A 27384-nucleotide genomic window follows, 5' to 3' on the forward strand; every position below is an offset into this window, starting at 1 on the left:
ATCAGTTTCTATTGATATTGTAAATCATGTACCGTCAAGAGCGATGTTCGTCATTAATGGATTAAAGTTAAGTATTCCACCAGCTACGTCCGTTTTTCTCAATTCTAATTCCCTTGTCATGTTCCAGACCTCACGCCAGCCTGCGTGAGCTAAAACGCGTGCATAACGGCCTCCCTTAATAACCCTGTGTTGGCTCTCCTGCCAACCACAACATTGGCGACGAGAGTAAAAGTGTTCTTATCTAAATTGCCCTGATTTACTTGTGTAATGGCTTCGCCACAATCTCCAGATATACTGTCCGAATTTTATAGCTTACAGAATCAGCAGACGCAGGCCTTACTTGATGCCCTTTGACAGCTTGTTCAGGGTCAACGTGCGATGCAAAACGATGTGGCAGCAGCCGCTTCACCGCTAACGCAGCCACAACACGCTGCTGCACCCACTTTTCGACCTTTTGATGCTCCACTGGAAAGCTGGACGGAGTAGTCCTGCCAATTTGTATTCCACCTTGCCGCCTACAGAATTCAAGGTAACGAGCGGCAGCCTTTTTTGTTATCGTCAGTAGGGGTGACCACGTACCGTGTGATAGTCAAATTATTTCCCCGACGCGACGTAGCAACTCTGTCCTACAAAGAAATTTTGTCTGCATTAGATGCATATTTCAAAGAATCAGTCAATGTAGTTGCCAAAAGGTATACCTTCTTTCGTACAAAACGTACGGCAGGTCAGACTAATAGGGAGTGGGTTGCAACCTTGCAAGGCCTTACTAATGATTGTGCCTTTGAGTGTCAATGTGGACTCCCTTATTCAGATACTATGGTACATGATGCAATTGCACAGAACGTTTCTGATGTTCGTATATGGGAACAGATTTTGAAACTAGTCAATCCCTCCCCTCAACAAGTGATGGACATATTGGATCAGCAGGACACACTTGACTTTGCTCAGGAGTCATTTGAAACTTCGCCAGCAGTGTGTCAGGTTAATCAGCCCGCCGGGCGAGCTGCGCAGAGCAGTAAACAGCCCTCGCACCCGGCCGCGCCGCTGCCGCCAAGCTCTCAGCCACGTGTGCCGCGCAGGAAAGCAAATGCAGTGATCAAATCATGCTCGCGGTGTGCTACTAAACATTCGCGTGAGAATTGCCTGTCACGCCAAGCTATTTGCTTTTATTGTAATAAAAAAGGACATGTTAAGAGTGTTTGCCAGAAAAAGCTTCGATTGGAATCTCAAACCCGTTCCAGGCCCTTTGCTTCGCGCTGGAATCAGAATCGAACCAAGGATACTCAGGCTTGCGAAACTTCGCCCATGGAAATTCATGTAGTTCATTCCACTCTGCCCAGTGCCACTCTCTCTAACAGTGGCTGTGTTCGTTCCAAAAATAGTGTGCGTCGACATCACCGGAACTCCCGTCAAGTCGCAGTTGCAGTGTCAGTTCACGTTGCACGAGACAGTCGCTCTTGTCGTCAGCAGGACAATAAACTTTTTGTAGACTTGGACATTAACGGCAAAGTGATACCATTCCAGCTCGATACAGGAGCTGCCGTTTCACTGATCAATCAAACGACACTTACAAACTGCTGTGCACACCTCCGTTGCGTGCCGCAAATGTTAAGCTAAGCAGCTATTCAGGTCAAAGTATCCCTGTGTTATGACAGTGCAGCCTTCTTGCAACATACAAAGGACAAACAAAACTTGTGTCATTTTACGTCCTTCGTTCTTCTTCTGCAGTGAGCTTGTTTGGTTTCGATTCATTTCAGTTGTTTAACTTTTGTATAGTAAATCACGTCCTATCAGTGAACTAGACTGTGCCTTCAGACAGTGTTTCTCGTCTATGTGAAGAATTTGCAGATATTTTTGCACCGGGCCTCGGTTGCGCTAAGAACTATAAAGCACATTTGGAACTGAAAGCCAACGCGCAACCGAAATTTTTCAGAGCGCGCAATGTTCCCCACGCATTGCGTGATGAGGTCGCAAAAACATTACACGATTTGGAATCACAAGGTGTAATTGAACGTGTGCAGGCTTCTCTCTGGGCATCACCCTTAGTAATTCTGCCAAAACCTTCTGGCAAATTGAGACTTTGTGTGGACTTCAAGGCAACAGTGAATCCACAACTAGTGATTGCGTATTTTTCCTTTACCCCGCCCGGAAGATCTTTTTGACAAACTGTGCCCGGGTAAATATTTTTCGAAGTTGGACCTCGCAGACGCATACTTGCAAATACTCGTGGACGAAGAATCCCAGCGCGTTTTGGTGGTTACCACACATCTTGGTTTGTATCGATTCAAACGACTGCCATTCAAGTGTATATCCGCCCCTGCATTGTTTCAACAATATCTCCAAACTGTTTGTGTGTCAGTCCCTACTGCAGCAAATTATCTGGAGGATATTGTGATCTCCAGAAAGACGGAAGAAGAACATTTGGCCAATCTCCGAACATTATTTCAGGTTTTGCGACAAAATGGTCTCCGCTTGCGGAAGGACAAATGTGTGTTTTTTGCTCGGGACTTGCCATACTTGGGACATGTACTCAATGCCCAAGGCATACATCCCAGTCCAACACACCTTTGTGCCATACAAGACTTGCCTTCGCCACGGAATTTGAAGCAGCTACAGAGTGTGCTGCGAAAAATAAATTACAACTGCTGCTATGTGCGGCATGCTTCTTCCATTTCAGCTCTGCTTCATCGCTTACGCCGTAAAGGTGTTCTGTTCGTCTGGACGATGGACTGCCAACACGCCTTTCGCCAATTGAAATCGGCGTTGCTTTCCAATACTTGCATTACGCCATTCGATCCCCAGAAGCCCCTCTTGTTGATGGTGGATGCATAGGGTTTCAGGATCGGTGCTGTGCTTGCGCACAAAGATGGATAGCACGAACGCCCTATTGCCTTTGCGTCCAAATTGCTCTCATCTGCGCAAAGAAATTATTCACAGATCGAGAAAGAAGCATTGGATCTCGTATTTGGTGTTACAAAGTTTCATGATTTCTTGTATGGTCATCACTTTACCATAATGACAGACCACCGACCTTTGACATCGCTTTTTCAACCGACCAAGCCTGTGCCTCCACGTACAGTGCAGAAATTCATTCGCTGGTCTGTTTTCCTCTCGCAGTCCCGCTACGATATCTTGTATCGGTCCACTGCTAAGCACGAAAACGCCGATGCGTTGTCCCACTTGGCTCTTGCTGAGGATAGGGCATTCGATTCCTCCGAACTTGCTTGCATGTTCATTGATGCGGAAACCGATGACGTGGTCGACTCGTTTCTGATTGATTTTCGTTGTGTAGCTACAGCCACAGCTGCCGACCCTGTCCTTGCTCCCATTCTGCGTTTTGTTGCTATGCAATGACCCTTGTCAAAGTCACGGATCGGGGACCCGTTGGTTCACTGACTTTTTTTGCTCGCAAGGAGAGACGTTTTGTACGATGTGGTGATTTGCTGTTGCGTTCGGATAATGATCAGTCCAGGGTCGTGGTACCACGTTCGTTACAGTTCTCTGTCTTACAGCTTCTCCACCAATGACATTGTAGTATAGTGAGAACGAAACAACTTGCTCGTCAGCACTGTACTTGGTTCGGAATCGATGCCGCGATTACGAATATGTGCTCTTCTTGCATGGTGTGTGCCGAACAACGAACAACAATCAGCACCACCACGGAAATTCTTTGCATGGCCAAAAGCCACTTCCCCTTGGCAACGCTTACACATCGATTTTGCTAGTCCATTCTGGAATGCTCGATGGTTGGTTGTGGTAGATTCATTCAGTAATTTTCCTTTTGTTGTCCGGATGTCTTCCACGACGTCATCTGCCACCATCCAAGTGTTATCTGCTATCTTTTGCATTGAAGGTCTTCCCCAGATTGTTGTGTCCGACAATGGCCCACAATTCATGTGCGCAGAATTTCAGTCATTCTGCAAGGCCAATGGTTTTCAACATCTGACGTCCGCGCCGTTTTCGCCACAGTCAAACGGTGCCGCTGAACGCTTGGTCAGGACTTTCAAGTCACAGATGTTGAAGCGGCAGACACCTGCTTTTGCTCCAGGCGACGTTGTCTACTATCGCCACTACTGAGGTTCACGGCGTTGGCTCGCAGGGCGCATTCTTCGCTGCCTCGGACGCGCTATGTATCTGGTTTTGGGGGCCTCTGGTGAGGTGCGTCGGCATCTCAATCAGCTGCGCCTCTGTCATTGCACGGGATCTGCCGCTCGCCGCCTGCTTTCAGCGATGGTGCCGTCCGGTCAGCGCTCCGGGGGCCCATCTTCTGGCTCGCCTCAGCCCCAGGTGTTACCGACGCTGCCTTCCATTTTGCCCCATGGCGACGCACCGCCGCCGCTGCCACCGCCGCCGCCGCCGCCTGTTCTCCCGCCGGCAACGCCCGCAGTGGACACGTCGTTGCAACCGCCGGGCACCTCCCTTGGTCACGTGCCACCGATCTCTTCCCATGACCAGTTGTCCTCCAACATGGAACTCTTGCCCACTCCGGACCATATGTCGTCTTCGGCCGTCGGGTGTCCCGGCCCGATGGAGGTCGACCCTTTGGCCCCTCCTGTCTCTCTACGGGCGCGTACACCGCATGTTGGCGTGCACCCTGGAGCAGGTTTTCAGGCGTTTCCTAGCTCCCCGTGGTCCGAATGGCAGGCTGCGGGTGGCACAGCCTCACCTGTTGTTAGGCTCACCACCTCGTCGCATATGTCAACATGGGGTCCTCCCCGCGACGGGCGGAAGTGTTATGCCACCACCGTACGCCGATTTGCAGGGGAGGAATGTGGTGTCACCGCCAGACACCACACTTGCTAGGTGGTAGCCTTTAAATCGGCTGCGGTCCGGTAGTATACGTCGGACTCGCGTGTCGCCACTATCAGTGATTGCAGACCGAGCGCCGCCACACGGCAGGTCTAGAGAGACTTCCTAGCACTCGCTCCAGTTGTACAACCGACTTTGCTAGCAATGGTTCACTGACAAATTACGCTCTCATTTGCCGAGACGATAGTTAGCATAGCCTTCAGCTACGTTATTTGCTACGACCCAGCAAGGCGCCATGATCAGTTTCTATTGATATTGTAAATCATGTACCTTCAAGAGCGACATTCGTCATTAATGGATTAAAGTTAAGTATTCCACCAGCTACGTCCGTTTTTCTCAATTCTAATTCCTTTGTCATGTTCCAGACCTCACGCCAGCCTGCGTGAGCTAAAACACATGCATTTTGGCCTCCCTTAATAACCCTGTGTTGGCTCTCCTGCCAACCACAACAAAAGCATTTTTTCAATGTACAGTATGTCACTTAATGCGCTAAGCCTGATGATGCCGAAATTCACAAAGAGTTAGCCATATTAAAAAAGCTGTCTCTTTAAGGAGTGGCTTTCCCGGTGGTAGGGTTAGGAATGTGTGTACCAAAATATGCAATATCAATGCAAAAACAGTCAAAGAAATCACACTGGTAAAAGACAAACAAATGAATGACTGTTAGCCACTTGGAATTTGATATGTCATAAACTTACTTGACCAAGCTGTTAAAAATAGAAATACCATTGTAGCTAATGTATTTATTCAACAAGTAGAAGTTAGAGACATGCCTAACCAGTACTAGAAGGATTGTCATACCACGATGCACATTATTCACATTATATAACTTAGTTCCATGTACATTTCTAACACCATAAGTAAACAGTGAGGCTGATTAATGACACGACTACTGAATATTTTAAAGCAAGCTTCAAAATGTTGACTGGGGTGAAGTTTAGAATGAGCCTAATGTTAACTCTAAATTCAACACACTTCCTTAATGAGCCTGCATCCATTTTAAAAGCATTTTTCTTAAAAAAAAAAAAAAAAAAAAAAAAAAAAAAAAAAAAAAACAATGTAATAGTGACAAGTCATTAAAGAAATCTCCAAAATGAAAAAAGGACTTGTACCAAATAGCCAGAAGAAGATCGGATGTTATGGGCGCACAATGTCAAGGTCATCAGCGCAGAACAAGAAATGTCCCAGAAATGCTATATTATTATAAACAGTACTGTAACATATTAAATTGCAAAATATTCAAGAGTGTGCACATCTTCTCTAAAACTGACAAATCAGATAATAAAATAAAAGAGAGAGACAGGGAAAGAAGCCATAGAAGATGACATTATTTCTTTTAAAGAGAATGGAAGCACTGTAACAGAAAAAAAACATTAATCCCGTAACCCCATCTAACATAAGAAAGATCATCATGATTTTAAAAAGTAAAATTTCATATGGGGTGGATAATATCTTCAATACGACACAAAAAATCTGTGGCTCTATAATATGAAATGTTATTAGTCACTTGTGTAATGCATCAATAACTCAGGGTGTTTACCAGAAATATTGAAATATGTCATTGCCAGGCCTATCTATATAAAGGGTGACTTCACAGATGTCAATAACTACCAACCAGTGTCACTCCTTACACCATTCTCTAAAAGTTTTTGAGAAGGTAATATACTTCAGGATTGTCACCCACCTGTGTGGTAATGGGGTACTTAGCCATTGACAGTTTGGATTTCAAAAGGCCATTATACTGAACCAGCTCTTCATACATTTTTCTGAGCACATAAAATCTTTAAATGATAAATGATCAGTGACTGTGATCTACTGTGACTTATCGAAAGCATGCTTACTAAAGCATTAGTGTCAATTATAACAATTTATAAGAGGAGTTAAGTTTTTATGGTTTGTGGAAGTTACTGAAAGGTAGTTAAAGGTTTTGCACAAATGGGCTAGCTTATATATATTAGATTTGCTACAATGTTTACGTTCAACTATTTTTTTCCTTAAGAATAATGACGAACTTGCATTTTCATTCACTGGTGTTGTAAGTCATAACACTCTGGGGTAATTCCTCTCTTAGGCGAAAAGTATTCATTGCACAAAAATGCGTATTATGTGTGGAGTTCACACATGTACATCTTGTTGGCATCTCTTTAAGCACCTGGGAATATTAACTACAGCTTCACAATACATTTACTCACTTATGAAATTTGTTAGCAACAGTCCATCTAAGTTTGGTAGTAACAGAGATATTCACAAGTACAGTACTATAAGGAAAAATGATCTGATATATTTTTACTAAATCTAACTTTGGCACAGAAGTGGGTGAAATCTGCAGATATTACTCAAAGACTGGGACTCAAAACCAGATCTCCCGCTTGTCGCGAGCAATCACCGCAACTGCATTGGCCTTCTGAGCATGCTTTCAACCTGACCCAAATTCATGGCTTGTTACACACTACTGACATAGCATCACGTACCCATGAACCACTGACCCACAGTTCCTGATTACTGTAGGAGATTGGGCGTGGTGTGCATCAGCACTGAAAGACAGCATTGCTAGTCATCGACACTACATAACTCATTGATAATCTACCCATGGAACTAAAGTGTCTGACAGATATAACAAGTGTTTTCAAATGTAGATTAAAGATGCTCCTCTTTGACCCCTGCAATAAAGCAGAGGAATTTCTGAGTAAAGATAATGAGTCACTTTAATGAAGAAAGCTGTAAATTACAATGAAATTCAGTCGCACTATCCTCTGTGCACTTGGTGGCTCAGATGGATAGTGTGCCAGCCGTGTAAGCAGGAGATCCCGGGTTCGAATCCCAGTCAGGAGAGACATGTTCAACTGTCTACGTTGACATATGTCAATGCCTGTAAGCACCTAAGGGTTTTCATTTCATTGTAATTTCGTTCTAACGAGCTGCATGGTCACAGATGGTATCTGTTCTTTCGGACGTGTCCGAAAGAACAGAAACCATCTTAATATATATAAAGCTGTAAATGGTCCACATGTAGCCACATAAATATTATTTTTTTGGTGGTTGAAATGTGTTCTATGTTTTTTTCCGTTGATGCATTCCGCACCATAACATTTATTGTGACTTTGATCTACAGAACAACTAGCTAACTAGCCACCCAACCAAAGTTTGTCGGATTCCCATACCTCAAGGCAGCTTTGGTTAAACTTGCACAGACATTTAAAAACACAAAGGTAGGGATTAGTTTCCAAACAAAAAATATTCTACAGAAACTAATCTGATGTAACAGTAATAAAAGTGAACATTTCAGTAAATCGGGCATGTATAATATTCACTGTGGTACATGCCCGAAGTATATATTATATAGGACAGACAGGATGTTCTTTTACTACTAAATTTAAAGAACATATCAGGTAAACAGGTAGCAGCACTTCCACATTCAGTATTCATCTCAAAGAGAATACACATAATGCAGCCAGTATATCCAAATCCTGGACACCATACAGAAGGGCAAAACCATGAATATTTTGGAATAAACAGAAATGTAGGATCATCTCAAAACTCTCAAAACTCACCCAGAAAATATGTTAAATGAACAAGCAGACTTATTTACGAGAAGATTTCTGGACAACTTCAATTCAGTCTTTCAAAAACAGTGAATGGTAGCTGAATGCTCCACGTAACTGCCAGCAGTACTTTCCCTTCATCATGTATCCCATCTTTTCGAGTAGGATACTTCATTTATTTATATGACACTTCATTTCTTACAATATCTGAACACTATGTGATCAATAGTATCCGTACGCCCACAAAGACATACGTTTTTCATATTAGGTGCATTGTGCTGCCACCTACTGCCAGGTACTCCATATCAGCGAACTCAGTAGTAATTAGATATCGTGAGAGAGCAGAGTGGGTGCTCTGCGGAACTCACGGACTTCGAATGTGATCAGTTGCTTGGGTGTCGCTTGTGTCATACATCTGTAAGTGAGATTTCCACACTCCTGTACATCCTCAGGTCCACTGTTTCCAATGTGATAGTGAAGTGGAAACATGAAGGGACACGTACAGTACAAGAGCAACAGGCCGAATTCATCTGTTGACTGACAGAGACTGCCAACAGTTGAAGAGGGTCGTAATGTGTAATAAGCAGATATCTTTCTAGACCATCACACAGGAAATCCAAACTGCATCAGGATCCACTTCAAGTACTTTGAAAGATAGGTGAGAAAACTTGGTGTGTGTGTGTGTGTGTGTGTGTGTGTGTGTGTGTGTGTGTGTGTGTGTGTGTGTGTGTTTGAGGTTTACGGGCACTAAACAGCGTGGTCATCAGCACCCAAGCACATAAAAACAGGAACACATGCAGTGAAAGGACTAAGACGAACAGCGATCAAGGATAATGGCTAAAAGACGCAGACCTGACGCAGTTCCAAATCCCCATATACAGAGGCAAAACAAGAGGAGAAGGAACACACTAAAAAAGAAAAGGAAACACAAGGAAAGGAGAGCAAAAAACCGAAGAAAAACAACGAGGTAATCGTGACTGGCGGACCTCTTACCTAAACCCTGGGTGAGTCAGTCACCCAGCACCACATTAAAACCCTCCCATAAAATCCAAGGCAACAAATTGGACAAGACACAAAACCGTAAGACCTTAACCACAGTCGCTGCATCGTCTTGCAAAATAGAGGGCAAATCCGGTGGCAAAGAAACCACCGCCCTCTGGTCAGAGAATAACAGTCAAGTAAAATGTGGCGGACAGTAATCTGGATGCCACAAGCACTGCAGATTGCGGGAAGGGGGGGGGGGGGGGTGTGTCCTCCCGCCAGAGTAAAAAACCATGCGTTAAGGGACTGTGCCCGATGCGGAGGCGAGTGAGGAGAACCTCATCCCACCTATATGACTGGTAGGACGTACGCCATGGTCGCATAGTGGCCTTTACCAGACGCAGCTTATTGTCACCAACTGCCAGCCACTCCTCTTCCCATTGACGCATAACATGAAAACGCAAAAGGGAGGTTACAGCATGGAGGGGGACGGCACATTCAACAACGTGAGGGAGGAAACATGCATCTTTGGCAGCCACATCCGCCAGTTCGTTTCCCCTAATACCCACGTGCCCCGGCACCCAGCTGAAAGAAACCTCCTTCCCCTGCCGTTGCAGGTGGAGTAGGGCATCATGGATGTTCTGGACGACCGTAGCCACTGGGTACAAGTGTTGCATGGCCTGAAGGGCACTCAGGGAGTCAGAACAGATGAGGAACTTAAGACTGGGAACACATCTCATCTGCTCCAGTGCCCGCAAGATCGCAAACAATTCGGCATCAAAGCTGGTAAATGCCGCAGGAAGCCGTTACTTGATGACTCGATCAGGGAAAACAACAACAAAACCAACAGAGTCCCCCTGTTTAGAGCCATCTGTGAATGCAGGTACATCGTCTGGATGCTGGTTTAAAATATCGTAAAATAAGGAGGTAAAAACAAACGCTGGAGTGCAGTTCCTCCGGTTCTCCAACAAGTCTAGAAGAATGCTGGGCCTCTGAAGCAACCAGGGACGCAGGCGAGTAAAACCTTGTCGTTGGGGGGCCACATGCTCCACACCAAGGGACTCAAGCAAATGCTTGGCACGAATCCCAAATTGTCTCATTGCCCTGGGACGACTGGAAGAGAGACGTTCCACAGGCGGTCGGGCAACAGTAGGGTACGCAGGGGAGGTAGGACAGGCAAGGAAATGACACATCCGTCGCACCATGAGGAGTTTCCGCCGGATGGCTTGCGGCGGTTCCCCTTTCTCAGCACACAGGCTGGGGATGGGACTGGTACGGAAGGCACCAGTGCCCAGCCTGATACCCTCATGGTGTACTACGTCAAGGATTTTCAGATACGAAGGCCTTGCTGACCCATAAACTGTGCATGCATAGTCAAGACGCGATCGGACGAAAGCCCTATAAAACTGCAGCAGACGGGCCTGATCTGCTCCCCAGGACCAATGGCTTAGACACTTCAAAATATTCAGTGCCTTCAGGGCCCGCACCTTGAGGTCTTTAAGGTGAGGCAACCACGACAACTTGGAATCAAAAGTGAGGCCCAGGAACCTCACAGTGTCTCTAAAAGGAAGAACGGTGTCCCTAAGACGCAATTCAGGGGAGGTAAAAGGATGCCAAGAACGATTAAAATGAACACACACAGATTTGTCTGCAGAAAAGGTAAAACCCGTCTTTGCAGTCCATGCCTCTAAGCACTTTATCGTAAGCTGCAACTGCGGACTAGCAGTGACAAGACTGGAGGAAGAACAGAAAACAGCAAAATCGTCCACAAACAAGGAGCATTGGGCAGGACTCCGGATAGTGGACGTGATACTGTTAATAGCGACGGCAAAGAGGGTGACAATTAAAACGCTGCCCTGAGGAACACCATTCTCCTGCACGTACAAATCAGATAGCACATTACCAACCCGATACCGAAAGAGGCAGTGAGAAAGAAAGGACCGAATGAAGATGGGGAGACGGCAACAAAAGCCCCACTTGTGGAGGTGATTGAGGATAAGGCGGTGCCAAGTAGTGTCATACGCCTTATTAATATCAAAGAAGACCCCTAGACAACGCTGGTTACGTAGGAAGGCCGGCTGGATGGCGGCCTCAAGCAGGGTCAAGTTGTCTATAGTGGAATGACATCTCCGAAAGCCACACTGAGAAGGGCTAAGGAGCTGCCTGGTCTCGAGCAGCCAAACCAGGCGGCAGTTGACCATGCGTTCCAACGTCTTCCCAACACAGCTCGTCAAAGCAATACTGCAATAACTACTGGGATGCGTTCGATCCTTCCCTGGTTTGAGGAGGGGAATCAAAATCGCCTCCCTCCACGAGTCAGGGTACGTGCCGGATAACCATATCATATTAAAACAGTTCAGGAGAACTTCCTTGGATGGCAGCAACAAGTGCCGCAGCATGCTGTACCGGATTTGATCATGACCAGGCGCACTACCATGAGCCACAGACAGCGCAGAATCCAGTTCCCACATTGTGAAGGGGCAGTTATAGGGTTCAGAATTTAGAGACCGGAAGTCCAAGTGACCCCTCTCGATGGCAGTGCGGTAGCGGCAGAAATCTGGATCACACTTAATAGTGGCGGTAGAGTCCGCAAAATGCATGGCTAGTGTCTGGCCAATGTCTCTCGGCGCCATGAGGAGACATCCCTGATGCAGCAATGCCGTGACAGGTAGCTGTCTGAGTTTCCCAGAAATCCTCCTGATGGCTTCCCATACTTTCGTAGAACTAGTGGAGCAAGAGATGGAGTTCAAGAACGATTGCCATGACCATCATTTGCTCTCTTTAATCACTCGCCGCGCTCTGGCCCTTGCCACCCGAAAGGCCGCAAGATTGTCAGCTGAGGGACGGCACTTGAAGCAGCGCAGAGCTGCACGGCGGGCTCGGATGGCTGAGCGGCACTCAGTGGTCCACCAAGGGACAGGACGCCTCTTGGGATGACCGGATGACCGTGGGATTGACAATTCAGTAGCATAGGAGATCATGGCTGTAACATGGTCTACCCATTCGTGGGCGCTGGCACGGTGTTCCAAAACAGCCAGTTGGCTGCAAAGTGTCAAGTCAGCTCTGCAGAGGTGGCACCAGGGCGGCACTGGTAATACCACAGCCTCATCCAGGAGGCGAATCCAAAGGGGGAAGTGGTCACTAAAATGGAGGTCAGCAGCAGCCTCCCACAGAGCAGAATCCGCAAGTGCTGGAGAGCAAAAGGAAAGGTCAATAGCCGATGTCAACCCGGAAGCAGTACAGAAATGAGTGGGAGCACCAGAGTTGAGGATGCAGAGTTCTTCAGACATCACGAGACTTTCCAGAATGCGACCCCTGGGGCAAGTAGTCGGAGAGCCCCATAAGACATTATGAGCGTTAAAGTCCCCCAGAAGAAGAAATGGGCGGGGGAGTTGGGTAATAAGGTCCGTGAGAGCCTCAGAGTCCATCGCATCCTGAGGCGGTAAATAAACTGAACAGACTGTGAGCCTCCGACCCACAAGAATGTCAACTGCAACTGCTTGCAAGTCGGTGACGAGAGGGAGCTCAGATGAGGGGTGCATGTCACGGACAAAAACCGCAACACCACCCTTTGCCCTTTTCCCCGTCAGATCATCTTTTCGATATACGGTATAGACCCGTAAAGAAGGAGCATCAGTGGCCCGAAAATGTGTCTCCAAGAGACATAAGCACAAGGGGCACTCTCGTATAAGGAGTTGTAATTCGGCCACATGCGTCCTGAACCCATTCAGGTTCCACTGTAATATGGGAGCCAGTGATCAGGGTGGCTGAACTTTCACCCTGCCTCTGTGCTTTGGAGGTGAGCCCGTACTGGCCGGAGATTTATTCCTGGGGCGAGAAGATCGCCCCCGGTCGACATCAATGTCCATAAGCTCCGATGACGACCCACGGGAGATGTCAGACAGTACAATGGCCTCGTCATCGGACCGACGCTGACTAGTCTCCTCAGGTGGCAAAACCTTCACCTTCTGAGGCTTTGTCTTGGGGGGCTTAGAATGCAGCCTTGTCAACAGTTGGAGCTTTACTCACCTGGGCAGAAGGCGCCATATGGGGAGAGGCAGGAAGTACCCCAATGTCAGCAACCACGGCCTTGTCCGACGTAGCGGGGAGAGCCGCAGGTTGCAAAACAACCGCAGCAGCCAAAGTGCACTGGCAAGCGCAGGTATTAGTGCTAACACTAGCAACCTCCGTCTGCGTAGCAACAGTGGCCAGTTGTACCGGTTTTTTGAGAGCGGAAGCGAAAGATGTTGAAAACACAGGAGGTTGCATGGCCTTAAAGAGCTTCTTGGCCTCACCATAGGGGATGCTCTTCAATGTTTTAATCTCCTGTACCTTCCGTTCTTCGAGAGAGATGGGGCAGATCCGGCTTCAGACAAGGTGACTACCAGAGCAATTCACGCACTTCACAGGCGATGAACAATCAGCTCCATCATGGGCAGGCTGACCACATTTACCACAAGTGGCTATCCCATTGCACCCCAACGTAGTATGCCCAAAGCGCTGACATTTAAAACAGCGCATTGGGTTGGGGAAATATGGCCGTACTGGCAAACGTAAAAACCCCGCTTTAACATGCTCTTGGAGTCTCGGGCAACTGAATGTGAGAATAAACGAGTCAGATTTGACAAGGTCCCCATTGACTCGTTTCATAATATGCTGCACGTCAACAATACCTTCGTCAGCCCACTCAGATTTTAACTCGTCTATGGGGATATCCACCAAGTCCCTACACGTCACAACACCCTTACTATAATTCAAAGTGGATTGGAGCTCAGTCTCGATTGCGTACTCTCCTAGACAGGTTGCTTTCCGAAGGGAAGCGACTTGACAGGAACTGGAAGTCTCAACTAACAGAGTCCCATTGCGCAGTAGCTTTACAGATTTCAGTATTCCTGCAATTCCCTCAAGACCCTTGTGGATGTAAAAGGGAGAAACCCTCTCAAAGCTACCCTCCTCCCTTTTAATAATCAAAAACACATTCTGATTATCAGCATGTGCTCCGTTAATACAGTCTGTTAAATCTCTAGCAACACCAGGCACTGGAGGACTCGCAGCGCGTAGCCGCTTTTTCGATGGGGTATGTTTTCCTACTAGTGGCGCACCCAAGCCACTGGTAGGGGGAAATGTAGAGGTCGAAGGGTCCATTGCGGTCCCACGAGCAGCTAGGGAACTAAAGGTCCGCTCAGACAGAGCCCCGCGTGCCTGAGTAAGCCTTATACAACTGGGGTGCGGCAGGTGCCCCAGAGATTGCCCGCTTGCGACTGTTCCACCCCAACAGCCATGCATCTTCTAGGCGCGGAGCACACTGAAAGATTGAGGGTTTTTTATAGAGGTTGGCCTTCCTCGCAAACCAGGCGGTCAAGCCAAGATTACCATTCCCCGCAGCACACAACATTTCACCGCCGCGCCGTACGATGGTCGCTGAAGCATGGCCGGGGGTTACGGTGACAGGAGACTGGCGGCGCAGACCAGTCCCCAGCTCAGGACCCCGGGGTCGCCAAGCCCGTACTCAGCAAGTGAATGCTGAGCCCCTGGGGGAGAAAACTTGGATTTCATGGTCGAGTGGCTGCTCATAAGCCACACATCACACCGGTAAATGCCAAATGATGCCTTGCTTGGTGTAAGGAGTGTGAACATTGGACGACTGAAAAAACATTGTGTGGAGTGACGAATCACGGTACACAATGTGGTGTCCCGATGGCAGGGTGTGGGTATGGCAAATGCCCAGTGCACATCGTCTACCAGTGCATGTAGTACCAACAGTAAAATTCAGAGGCGGAGGTGTTATGGGGTGGTCGTGTTTTTCATGGAGGCAACTTGCACCCCTTGATTGTTTTGCTATCACAGTACAGGCCTACATTGATGTTTTAAGCACCTTCTTGCTTCCCACTGTTGAAGAGCAATTTGGGGATGGCGACTGCATCTTTCAACACAATCGAGCACCTGTTCATAATGCACGGCCTGTGGAGGAGTGATTACACGACAATAACATCCCTGTAGTTGACTGGTCTGCACAGAGGATTGGCCTGAATCTGATAGGACACCTTTGGGATGTTTTGGAACAATGATTTTGTGCCAGGCCTCACCAACCAACATCAATACCTCTCCTCAGTGCAGCACTCCACGAAGAATGGGCTGCGATTCCCGAAGAAATCTTCCAGCACCTGACTGAATGTATGCCTGCAAGAGTGGAAGCTGTCATCAAAGCTAAGGGTGGGCCAACACCATATTGAATTCCAGCATTACCGATGGAGGGTGCCACGAACATGTAAGTCATTTTCAGCCATGTGTCCGGATACTTTTGATCACATATTGTACCATTGCACGAACTACCACCATATAGTATTTTAGTTATTATTCAAATTTATGGATTATGTTTTTACGACAATTAATGTAGTAGTTGTATTTTTAGATATGAGAAACAAAAATGTATTTGCAATGCATGGATTCTTTGTGGCAGGACACTTTCATGAGCCCCACACTGTGTGTCCAATTCCTTCAGTAATCCAATAAACAATTTTATATAAAAGTCCAGAATGCTTTTGTAGCTATGCCACGATATTGTATGTACCTTCACAGGTATATAGTATTTTGATTTATTCTCAGGTTTATGGATGTGTGTGTTTTTACCACAGTTAATAACGTATGACAGTCCTCATTTTTCCCATTGCCTTAAGCTTAGCATCTAAGAGTATACTTGTATATGCTATCAAAGGTTTTATGTCAAGATGCTTACATTATATCTTAAATATAGTCCTTGGGAATGATGCAAATATGTTGAAGCTGGTTTCCACTCTGTTTTTAACCAGAATGCTGCATGTTACTGACATGGGCAGATCTAGCTTCAAGACATTTAATTCCACCCATTACCTACTGATAAAGTTAATTAAGATGCTGTCTTTATCTGCTTGTTTCATATGTTTTCATAACAAAATGATGTATTTTAAGCTTCACACAGATGATATGTGATGAATGCTGACTTGAGCCATAGAGGTTCACAGTATTTTTATTAACTTTATTAATGTTGACATTTTATTGATGTTGTCCCGAATGTGAAGAAGTTTTTGAATTCTGAACCTAGATTTTTCATGGATGTACTGTGAAAAACCATTTTCTGACAGTGGAATGTCTAATTTTGATGTCAAACAAAGACAAAAATTTTGAAATAACGCTTCACCCAGCATAGGAAACGCAATGCAGCTACTGAACATACCTTATGGTACGTTTACACAACAGACTGCTGTTAGCCTTGTTTTGCTGTGTCTGAAAATGCACCAGCTGTTTGTCATATTAGTGACCTATCCCCTGCAGACCTTTTCCTGTATCCAAAACTTAAAACAGTGTTGAAAAAATGTCATATCAAAATCACTGAGAAGCTCAGCACAATACAACAAGAGAACTGTGCAGCATCCCGGGAAGTGCATTACAGAAGGCTTTCCAAAAATGGAAAAAATATTGGGAATGGTATATTGCCGGTGGAAGGGTCTACTTTGAAGGGTACATTGCTTAAAATGTAGTTAATGAGCAGTAAAGATGTTATAAGCAAAGTCTGTTCTTTTTTGAGACCCCTCATATCTATTGCAGCTTTAACTACATAACAATGACCTCAATTCAAAATTACAGTTGTGTAAATTGTAATAAATACCACAATGGCGAATATTAAGTCATTTAAAAATTCAATGAGACTGTAATCCAAGACAAATACAATTTCATAAATAAATAAATAAAAATAAATAAATAATAATCACAATCTCGTGTGAAAGGAATATTTATGATTTTTTTCAGTGCTGTGTTTCAAAATTAAAACTTTATTTTACTCCTGTAATCAATGTTGGTGCAACAGTTACAAACATCTTTGTAACTCCAAGCATCATACTTTGTAATTCTTTGTATCATGGAGATCTGTGAACTAATATCCCACGTAAAATGGGCTACTATGAATGGCTGTATAAATAATTATATTACAAAACATTAACAGATGTGTCAAGAGTCACTATCCCATTAGTCTTTGTTATTTCTATTTTGACATACAAATCAACAACAAATCTGTTGTTTAATTTAATATATTCATCCAGTAAACTATGTCTTACATCTTAGCAAGGTAAAGTGGCTTAATATCTATAGATCTTTAATTGCAACATACATAGATAAAAGATCACTCTTCTGAGTTATACAAATACAATGCAATTTTAAATTACTGTCATTTACCTTATGATGCTGCCGATGTCTCCTTATCTTTGATATTTCTCTTAAGTCAGCAGTGTCACCTTTTGGATTTACTGAGAGTGGTCCAGATGGTCTCGTTGCATCTTTCAGATTAATCCATGCTGTTATTCTCTGGGATAAAACTGTCCCCCTTGACTGAAATCCCTAAAAGAATTATGCAAAAATCTGAAAACTATGACTTCAAAATATTTACATAAAAATAACCATTATTGTCCAATCCCTCAACACTAAATGTTTTTAACTATTTTCAGTACAGAAATATGACTCTCAAAAACTGCATAATACTCAATAAATCTCATTCAAAAAGATCCTTCAATTTTGTTATGTGTAGTTATATTTGGTCATCAGCATCTACTTTCATACTTTATCTTCATCCAAATCAAAACATTACTTCAATAATGAGAACAAAAATTTTGTAATAGAACACAAAACATAATCTGCAAATTTTCCGTGCAATGAATTTTATCAATGTGATTGTTTCCATGGCTCTCACAAAAACTGTACAGTACAGTTCAAATGGGGGAAAACCAAAATTTATAACTACAGAATAAACATTTCACAATGAGTACAGGATGTACACTTAGGCTATTAAGTCTTATTCTGAAGCACATATCAGTCCTGTGCAAATATAACAATAAAAGAAAGTGTCCAGCTGGTTTTAATTGTTTATTACTCTGAATACCAAGTGATTAAAGTACATAGGCATTACAGCTTTTGTTAAGATTTCTCACGTATTGTAGTGTTTCACTTTTTCTTCCACGGTGTATCTCATACATGAACCTAATTTTAAAAAATAGCTTGCAATATGAAAAGCAACAATCCGTGCATAAAGGGCACACAATAATTTTGGTGTTAAAAGCCAGTTAATTTCATGAAAAAGATGTCATTTTTATTTCATGGATTTATCAAATATGAACAGTTTGTTACTCATCTGTGCAATTTCACACTGTTTAGAAGTGCATGAACATATTTCATAACAGGATTCAACAAAACAAATAACATTTTTGTATCCACCGCCACACCAGCAGTCCTGCTGCCTACAACATAACAACAATTAATTTTCTTTCCAGTAAGCACTCAGAGTTGATACAGGTTTTTGCCATGTATGAGAAAAAACCCATAGCAGTTTCGTGTCCCTGCTATTTTCCTTTACTCCTGTCTAATAACCAGGTCACCTCTACAACTTTTTTTCTGGATTCTTTTGTTAAACAAAGACCTACATCCCTTGACATAACATGTCTAAAAAGCCATATATAAATTTCAATACCATTTTACATATTTCAGAACAGAATTGTATATGAAACTTACTGGCAGATTAAAACTGTGTGCCAGACCGAGACTAGAACTCAGGACTGGTGGAATTGAAGCTGTGAGGACGGGTGGTGAGTCACGCTTGGGTAGCTCAGATGGTAGGGCACTTGCCCGGGGAAGGCAAAGGTCCCGAGTTAAAGTCTCGATATAGTACACAGTTTTAATCTGCCAGAAAGTTTCATATCAGCGCACACTCCACTGCAGGGTGGAAATTTCATTCGAGAATTGTATTTGACAGTAGTTCCTTACTGGCCAAACAGATCTCATCCAGTGCACATTACAAATAAAAACTAAAAAACTAATTTTAAAATAGGCCACATACACTGTTATCATCAATATTAGACTTCTAAAGTAAAATGCATTTTATACACTTGCAACCAGCATAAGATATCTTATACATGTGACTACAGATCTATCAGCTATCATAGAAATATCCAAATGACAGAGCACAAAGCATTCATAAAGTAAGCCATTCTACATGAACACACTATTTGTGAAATGAACCAAGAATGCAAATTTGTGTGCAAAAAAACAGTGATATAAACATTACAATTAATGAAAACTATTTCTTAAGAAAGCTCAATAAAATGGTACAAGTAACTGAAAACAACAGATAATGTACAAAAAACAGAAAATCTGAATTTACTGCCCCCCCCCCCCCCCCCCAGAATATAAGAAAGCAGCCAGCCTTTTTTTCTTTTATCACCATCTTTAGATATGTTTGTAAAACTCATTTACACTGGTATACAAAACTTAAGAATGAAAGTAACTGTCGCATGATGTGTCACTGCCAGGTAACACAGCTCAGTGTAATTCAACCATACGCAGAAAGAAATGTTACGGTATGGTACAGAAGGTAAATAAAAGAAATACACAATGAGATATGCAGAAATGACACTTCTATTCAAAGACAATAAGTACAATGAATCCACCATCATTTATGATGGTCCCCGAACGTTACAAAAGGTTGGACAGGGTTCTTAATAGTGTGTGTGTGATCACCATGGACAGCAATACATGGCTCTGGAATGCACACCCATGCTGACTAACAAGGTTGATAAGGAATTCTTGTGGTATGGCACTCCATTCATCCACCAACATGGTTGACACTTGCTGGATCCATCCAGCAGTTGGTGCGTGTGGACATGGTTAAATACACCTTCCTAATGCATCCTGCATGTGCTTGATTGGGTTTAAGTCAGGGGTATTGGGAGGCCTGACCATTTGCCAAATATCCTCTCATTCCAAGAGCTGCTTCACCTTTGCAGTTTGATGTGGTCATGTACTCTCATCCACAAAAATTAAGTCATGACTGAATGCACCACTAGAAAGACACACGTGGGGAAGGATTAGAGTGTCTCAATAACGTTAACCAGTGAGTGTACCATAATCAAAAGATTTGGAGGTCAGTACACTAAAGCAACATGTGCTTCCCCACACTGTAACACCTGAACCACCAAAACGATTATGTCTGACAATGTTCCTGGGTGCATTACATACTTTCATATGGCAAAAGGTGGCAACACATAATGCACCCAGGAACACTGTCAAACCTGATCGTTTTGGTGCTCCTGATGTTATGATGTGGGGAGGCATAATGTTATGTGAATGTACAGACCTCCAAATCCTTGAAAACAGAGTATTCACTAGTTAACATTACTGTGACACTGTACTACTCCTCCATACACATATCTTCAGGGGTGCATTCTGTCCCACCTTCATTTTTACAGATGACAATGCCCAACCACATCAAATACTGTAGGTGGAGAAACTCTTGGAAGATGACGACATTCAGCAAATGTACTGGCTTGACTGTCTCCTATCTCTCCCCCCCCCCCCCCCCCCTCCCCCCAACTTAACTTTCAACAAGTACGCATGGGATACACTGGGGAGACATACTGCAGCATGTCCACATACACTAACAGTCATCCAGGTGGTGTCAACCATGCTGGTGGAGAAACGAAACATCTTACCACAAGAACACCTTACCAATCTCTTGGCCACCATGAAGCACATTGCAGAGATCACATTGCTGTCCATGGTGATCACACACCCCATTAAGAATCATGTCCCACCTTTTTTAATATCAAGGGGGCCAAATGAATTAATGGTGACTTCGGTATAATTATTGTCTTCAAATGAAAGTGTTATTTCTGTTTGTCTCACTGCATATTTCTTTCAGTTACCTTCTGTACTATTTAGCAGCACTTCTTTCTGTGGGTGGTTCAAGTTTCATTTGAGCTATGCTACTTGACAGTGACACATCATGTGAAAGTTACTTTCACCCTTAAGTTTTGAGTAACATTCGTCTATTATTGTGACAGCTGTTCAGACCTCAAAAATGTTTTTGAGTGTCAAGATAGTTTTGCCCCAAATGGTAATTGTTACATATGTTGTGTTCAAATCAATAGGATTCAAAAATGAAACTTTTTAGTTTGTATGAATATATGAAGATGGTATCTGTTCTTTCGGACATGTCCGAAAGAACAGACACCATATTCATATAGATAAGGCTTACCAGCCAATGATCTTCTTGAGTACAGATGCGCTCACATTGCCCGAACTCTTATGGAAATCAGCAGGTTGACTGCTGTGAGTTATGAGCATTGCAGTTGTAAATTGTAAATGTTTTAGCCAGATAATAGGAGTGGTCCTATAATATAACTTCTACTGGAAAGTGCTAACTATAATAGATAATGTGCTATCCGTGATTTGGATCGGGATTAACATCGCAACCAGCATAAACGTACAGAACTGAACTTACGAGTTGTCGTTGCTGTGTTGAGAACCTGTTACACCTCCTTAATTGATGGAAACAGTTGTAATGGCTCTCTTGTAACATCAATAGGTAGATGATTTCAAACTAGGGGCCCATTATGTTGGTACAGTGTCATGTACCACCCATGAGAACTGAGTAGACCAACCAGCAGTCTGGGAGGTCTCTATGTGCATCATGCCGAAGAGTTACGGTGACAACACGAACTGTTAAACTCAGTTTCTCATATTACACCATCAATTAATTAACTAACAAGGGGAGCCTATGACATTGGGATCACAGATTCACTTCAAACTTTGTACCCCTTTAGCAGGCCCTTAAACCAACATAACATGCAAGTAGTAAGGTGCAGCTCTCTGGTAATTCTGAGAAAATCACAACAGAAGTTTTACGCATCCATTATGTATCTGTTTGTATGTGCATGTTCTGAGAGTCTGTGGTGATCAATTGATTAGTGTACAAGCTTCGTAAGTCAAACGTATATGAGGCAATGGTTCAACCCCTGCTCAAACTTAATTTTTAATCTATATTTTTTTCATCACTGTTCATATTATGTAATTTATATGACATTTGAAAGGTTATATAATTAAAAAAACCAGTTCTATTTGTATGAAGTTTTAGTGAATTTCATGTTATTTGACTACTTGTATTTTAATTAAAATTAATTATTAGAACATGTTTATAACTATCAACAAGTATATAACGAAATGCATACAGTTTTCCTGAAAATGTATGGCTGTCGTGATTTGCGAAATCCATTATACATGCAATCTGGGAAGGTACCCAGAACTACTTTGCACCTCAACACTTCGAGCTGCAGGTATAGAGGCAGACCCCATTTAGCAGTTAACCTGCACATGGGTGAGACGTTGGTAATGTAGCAAGAACAAATAAAGTAGGTGCAATTTTTTTGGAATATCACAGAATTTACACTTGTACTACTAAAATGAAGGTTTAAGTGGGAGACGAACTATCACCTCATACACGTTCCATCTTACAAAGCTCATATGCTCACCACTCAACCACCACAAACTCTGAAGTCCGACACCTATGCACAGATACATCAGTTACATAACAGATGCGTACAACTTCTCTTGCTATCTCAGAATTGCCCAAGTAGTGCACCTTACTGCTGCTTGCACATTATGTTGTTTTAATGGCCTACTAAAGGTGCACAGAGTCTGAAGTAAATCCGTGATCCCAACGTCATGGCCTCCCCTTTTACATTAGTGTCACTTCATAAGCTAAATTATCGCTTTCGCCTGTGAGAGCACAGCATTGTAAATAATATCGCTGGCTTGTTAGTGTTCCATGGACTTGACTAGAGAAGCACGTATTTTAAAAGGAGGTGTACTCCTATTGTTAAAAAGGAAACATCAGCTGCCAATGCTGTGAGATATAAGAAAATATTAATTTTTGTCAGTAAGTAAGTCTTGTAAGAAGATAAATCTCTTACTAGTTGAGCACTGAGATGAACATTTCATGAAATAATAATTGTTATCTTGAAAGGTAAGATATTTCTCAGTTTTGAAGTGAATGTTATCCTCATCTTTCCTCTCTTAGTAGTTACTATAAAAAGTGCAAGCAAGCAGAAGACAGGATTTTGAATGCTAGGTAGTACTGTGTGATCCCTGTTTAATATGACAGTATTTTGGAATGAACAGATTCTCTTTTGTGAAAGTCGAAAATTTGTGGAACTTGCCCTACCGACACAGACTATCATAGCTCTTCAGAATCATATCCATCTGACTTGCTCTTCAATACCAGTGCCAAGAATTTTTCAGAGCTACATTATGATGCAGACCTTGAAAAGCTGTTTCTTATGTTGGCTGCTAAGAAAAACTTTAACCTTGAGTGCGCTCAATTGCACTCTGGAGACGCCACACATTACTGAAAAATTAATAATTCACTCTCTTTCAGCCAAGAAGACAGTAATCAAGATCCATAGCACTAAATATTTTATTTTGAATGAAAAGCATATATTTATTTCAATCATTTAATACTATGAATGAAAGAGGACCTTGTAAGAGTAGGAAACAGTAGTAATAATTAATTTTGCAGCGGAAAGTTTTGAGGCTGCTTATCTGTTTGTTCTTCTTGCTCCTATCAGGAATATTTAATAATTTTTCTAGTGGCCAAGGGAGGGCCATTAGAACATAAACTAAATCAAGTATAATCAGCACAATTAAATGTATGCTGTAGCTGATAACTAAATCAGCTAAAAGTAATGTTGGCCATAAGCTATTAGTATGTTATTTACAATGAAATTACACCGATGCTACACCCACATACAGGTCGCTAGTTTTATGTGGTCTGCATATTGATATTATGAGACAGCTGTCACAACCATTTTCATCAATTCAGGAGGTGTATAGGGTTCTCACTACAGCACCCACAGTCAGTAAGTTCAGTTCTGAATGTTTATGCTTGTTACAATATTGATCCTGATCTAACATTGCCGTTATAGTAGATCTAACATTGTCTGTTATAGTTAGCACCTTATAATAGAAGTTTTACTACAGGGCCACTCACGTTCTCTGGAAGAAACATATACAAGTTGCAACAGTAATGTTCTTGTTTGCACAGGGGATCTGCACATTTAATATTCAATGGTATTGGTTTTAAGATTAGTTTAACTAATTTTTGGGTGACTAAGTCGTCTGTCTGTACCTCAAAGTAAGTTATCACTTTTGTACGGTTTTCTGCCATACGACACACATCAAAAGTGGTCACATAAGTTTTAATTTTTGCAATTTCTGTGGATATTGTGGGTTGGCATCACCATTACATCTCCTCAATCACAAACTTCAATAGCTAAATGTAACAGCAATATACACAGAAGAGCCAAAGAAACTGGTACACCTGCCTAATATCATGTAGGGCCAGCATAAGCAAGCAAAAGTGCCACAATGTGATGTGGAATGGACTCAACTAATGTCTGAAGTAGTGCTGGAGGGAACTGACACCATGAATCCTGCTGAGCAGTCCATAAATCCATAAGAGTAAGATGGGGCGGAGAGGGAGTTTGATTGCCAGCAAAAGTGTTCAAACTCATAAGAGTGCTCTTGGAGCCAATCTGTAGCAATTCTGGACATGTGGGGTGTTGAATTGTGCTGCTGGAATTGCCCAAGTCCATCGGAATGCACAGGGGACATGAATGGATGCAGGTGATCAGACAGGATGCTTACATACATGTCACCTGTCAGTGTCGTATCCAGACATATCAGGGGTCCCGTATCACTCCAAATGCACATGCTCCACACCATTACAGAGCCCCCACCAGCTTGAACAGTCCGCTGCTGACATGCAGGGACCATAGGTGCATCAGGTTGTCTCCTTACCAGCAAACGTCCATCCGCTCGATACAATTTGAAACGAGACTTGTCTGACTAGGCAATATGTTTCCAGTCATCAATAGTCCAATGTCAGTGTTGACAGGTCCAGGCGAGGCATAAAGCTTTGTGTCATCCAGTCATCAAGGGTACAAGAGTGGGTCTTCGGCTCCGAAAGCCCATATTGATGATCTCTAGAGGATGACTCGCAGGCTGACACTTGTCAATGGCCCAGCATTGAAATCTGCAGAAATTTGCGGAAGGGTTGCACTTATGTCACGTTGGCCCCACTCTTGCAGGATCTTTTTCCGGCCACAGCGACATCAGAGATTTGATGTTTTACCAGATTCCTGATATTCACGATACACTCACGGAATGGTCATCATATGGGAAAATTCCCACTTCATCGCTATCTTGGCGATGCTGTGCACTAACTACACATTCACACTCACTTAAATCTTGATGACCTGCCAGTGTAGAAGCATTAACTGATCCAACAACTGTGCCAGACTTCTTGTCTTATATAAGCATTGCCAACTGCAGTGCCGTATTCTGCCTGTTTACATATCTCTGTATTTGAATACGCATGCCTATACCAGTTTCTTTGGCACTTCAGTAAGTCCACAACACATCAGTATATATTCAAAATCATTATGCAATACCAGTACCTTGTCAGCTCATAATGCAAGCACTTTACATTTAACATTGAGCAGATCGGTACTCCGATTAATACAATTCCAATTTCATATGGTTTTTAAAATTATTCAATCCACAAATAATTTATTCTGACAATGTAATTACTTTTTCACTGTGATAATAGCATTGGTAATTTTTATATAGAGATGCCCCAGAAGATGCAACTAAAAATGTTGTGCAAGTCTACAAGAACTACAATACACTGAGGAGACAGAAGTCCTGCATTTATACTGATTGTGGTAGTAAGGCATGCAAGGTTTAAAAGGGCTGTGCAATGGCAGAGCTATTGTTTGTACTCAGGTGATTCATCTAAAAAGTTTGCAATGTGATTATGGTTGGTTGGTTGGTTGGTTGGTTGGTTTGTGGGATTAAAGGGACCAGACTACGATGGTCATCGGTCCCTTGTTCCATAAAAATAAAACCACATGAAGAGAATAAAAAAAACGAACAACAGGAAAGACAGCAGACGAAACAGGACGTGAAATACTCTGACAGAGACCAGACAAAACAAATTAAAACACACAGTGTGACGGTGGTTGGCCGACCGTAGAGAAAAGGAGGAAAAGCCAACCACCAAGAACACTTTAAAAACTCAGTTTAAAATCAGAGGCTAAAAGCCAGAATCAACACTAAAAAACAAACACTCAGATTAAAGGATAAAAACCCCCTGCCCGAATAAAACACAAAACCAAGTCCACCATGGCAGAGTCACCTGATAAAAGAGCAGAGAGCGTGTCAGGCATTGCAAAAGTCTGCCTGAGCACAGTTAAAAGGGCGCACACCGACAGAATATGGACCACCGTCAAGGACGCCCCACAACGACAAAGAGGGGGATCCTCACGACACAGTAAATAGCTGTGCGCGAGTCGGGTGTGACCAATGCGGAGCCGACAAAGAACGACTGAGTCCCTGCGGTTGGCTCGCATGGATGACCGCCACACAGCCGTCGTGTCCTTGACGGCACGGAGTTTGTTAGGGGTGGTCAGACCGCGCCATTCAGCATCCCAAAACGAGAGAACTTTGCGGCGTAAGACTGCCCGCCAATCAGCCGCCAGGAGGCCAATGTCCAGAGATGGCGCACTGGTCTCTTTCGCCAGGCGGTCAACAGTTTCATTGCCGGGTATACCAACATGGCCTGGGGTCCAAACAAAGACCACAGACCTGCTGCTATGGGCAAGAGTATGCAGGGACTCCTGGATAGCCATCACCAGACGAGAACGAGGGAAACACTGGTCGAGAGCTCGTAAACCGCTCAGGGAATCGCTACAGATAACGAAGGACTCACCTGAGCAGGAGCGGATATACTCTAGGGCACGAAAGATGGCGACCAGCTCAGCAGTGTAAACACTGCAGCCAGCCGGCAATGAACGTTGTTCAGAATGGTCCCCTAGAGTTAGTGCATAACCGACTAGACCAGCAACCATCGAACCGTCAGTGTAGACAACACCAGAGCCCTGATACGTGGCCAGGATGGAATAAAAGCGGCTCCGGGTGAACAGTGTGTCGCCGGCAGAAATGCATAACGCAGGTCTTGGCTGCCAAAAACTGAAAACCATGCGCTACAGCCCAAGACTGCGCCTTGCGGATTGCACCCTGTAGCTGACGTTCAGCAGCTGCAATGCCAATAGAGCTGTAGTAAAGGCAGAAGTCGTCAGCATACAGGGAAGCGGAGACAGTATTTCCCATGGCCGCAGCAAGCCCGTTAATAGCT

The 27384-nt window shown here is 43.6% G+C and overlaps 1 protein-coding gene across 1 annotated transcript in view; it reads right to left on the reverse strand.

Annotated features, from left to right (window-relative positions):
- LOC126298673 (protein dispatched) overlaps positions 1-27384 on the reverse strand; it is a 193824-nt gene that overhangs the window by 121148 nt on the left and 45292 nt on the right. The window contains exon 3 of the mRNA XM_049990105.1: positions 17541-17702. Coding sequence (XP_049846062.1) covers positions 17541-17702 — 162 coding nt within the window. The remainder of the gene's footprint in view (positions 1-17540; positions 17703-27384) is intronic.

The sequence above is a fragment of the Schistocerca gregaria genome, chromosome X (assembly GCF_023897955.1).
Source record: "Schistocerca gregaria isolate iqSchGreg1 chromosome X, iqSchGreg1.2, whole genome shotgun sequence".
In the NCBI taxonomy this organism is placed as follows: Eukaryota; Metazoa; Arthropoda; class Insecta; order Orthoptera; family Acrididae; genus Schistocerca; species Schistocerca gregaria.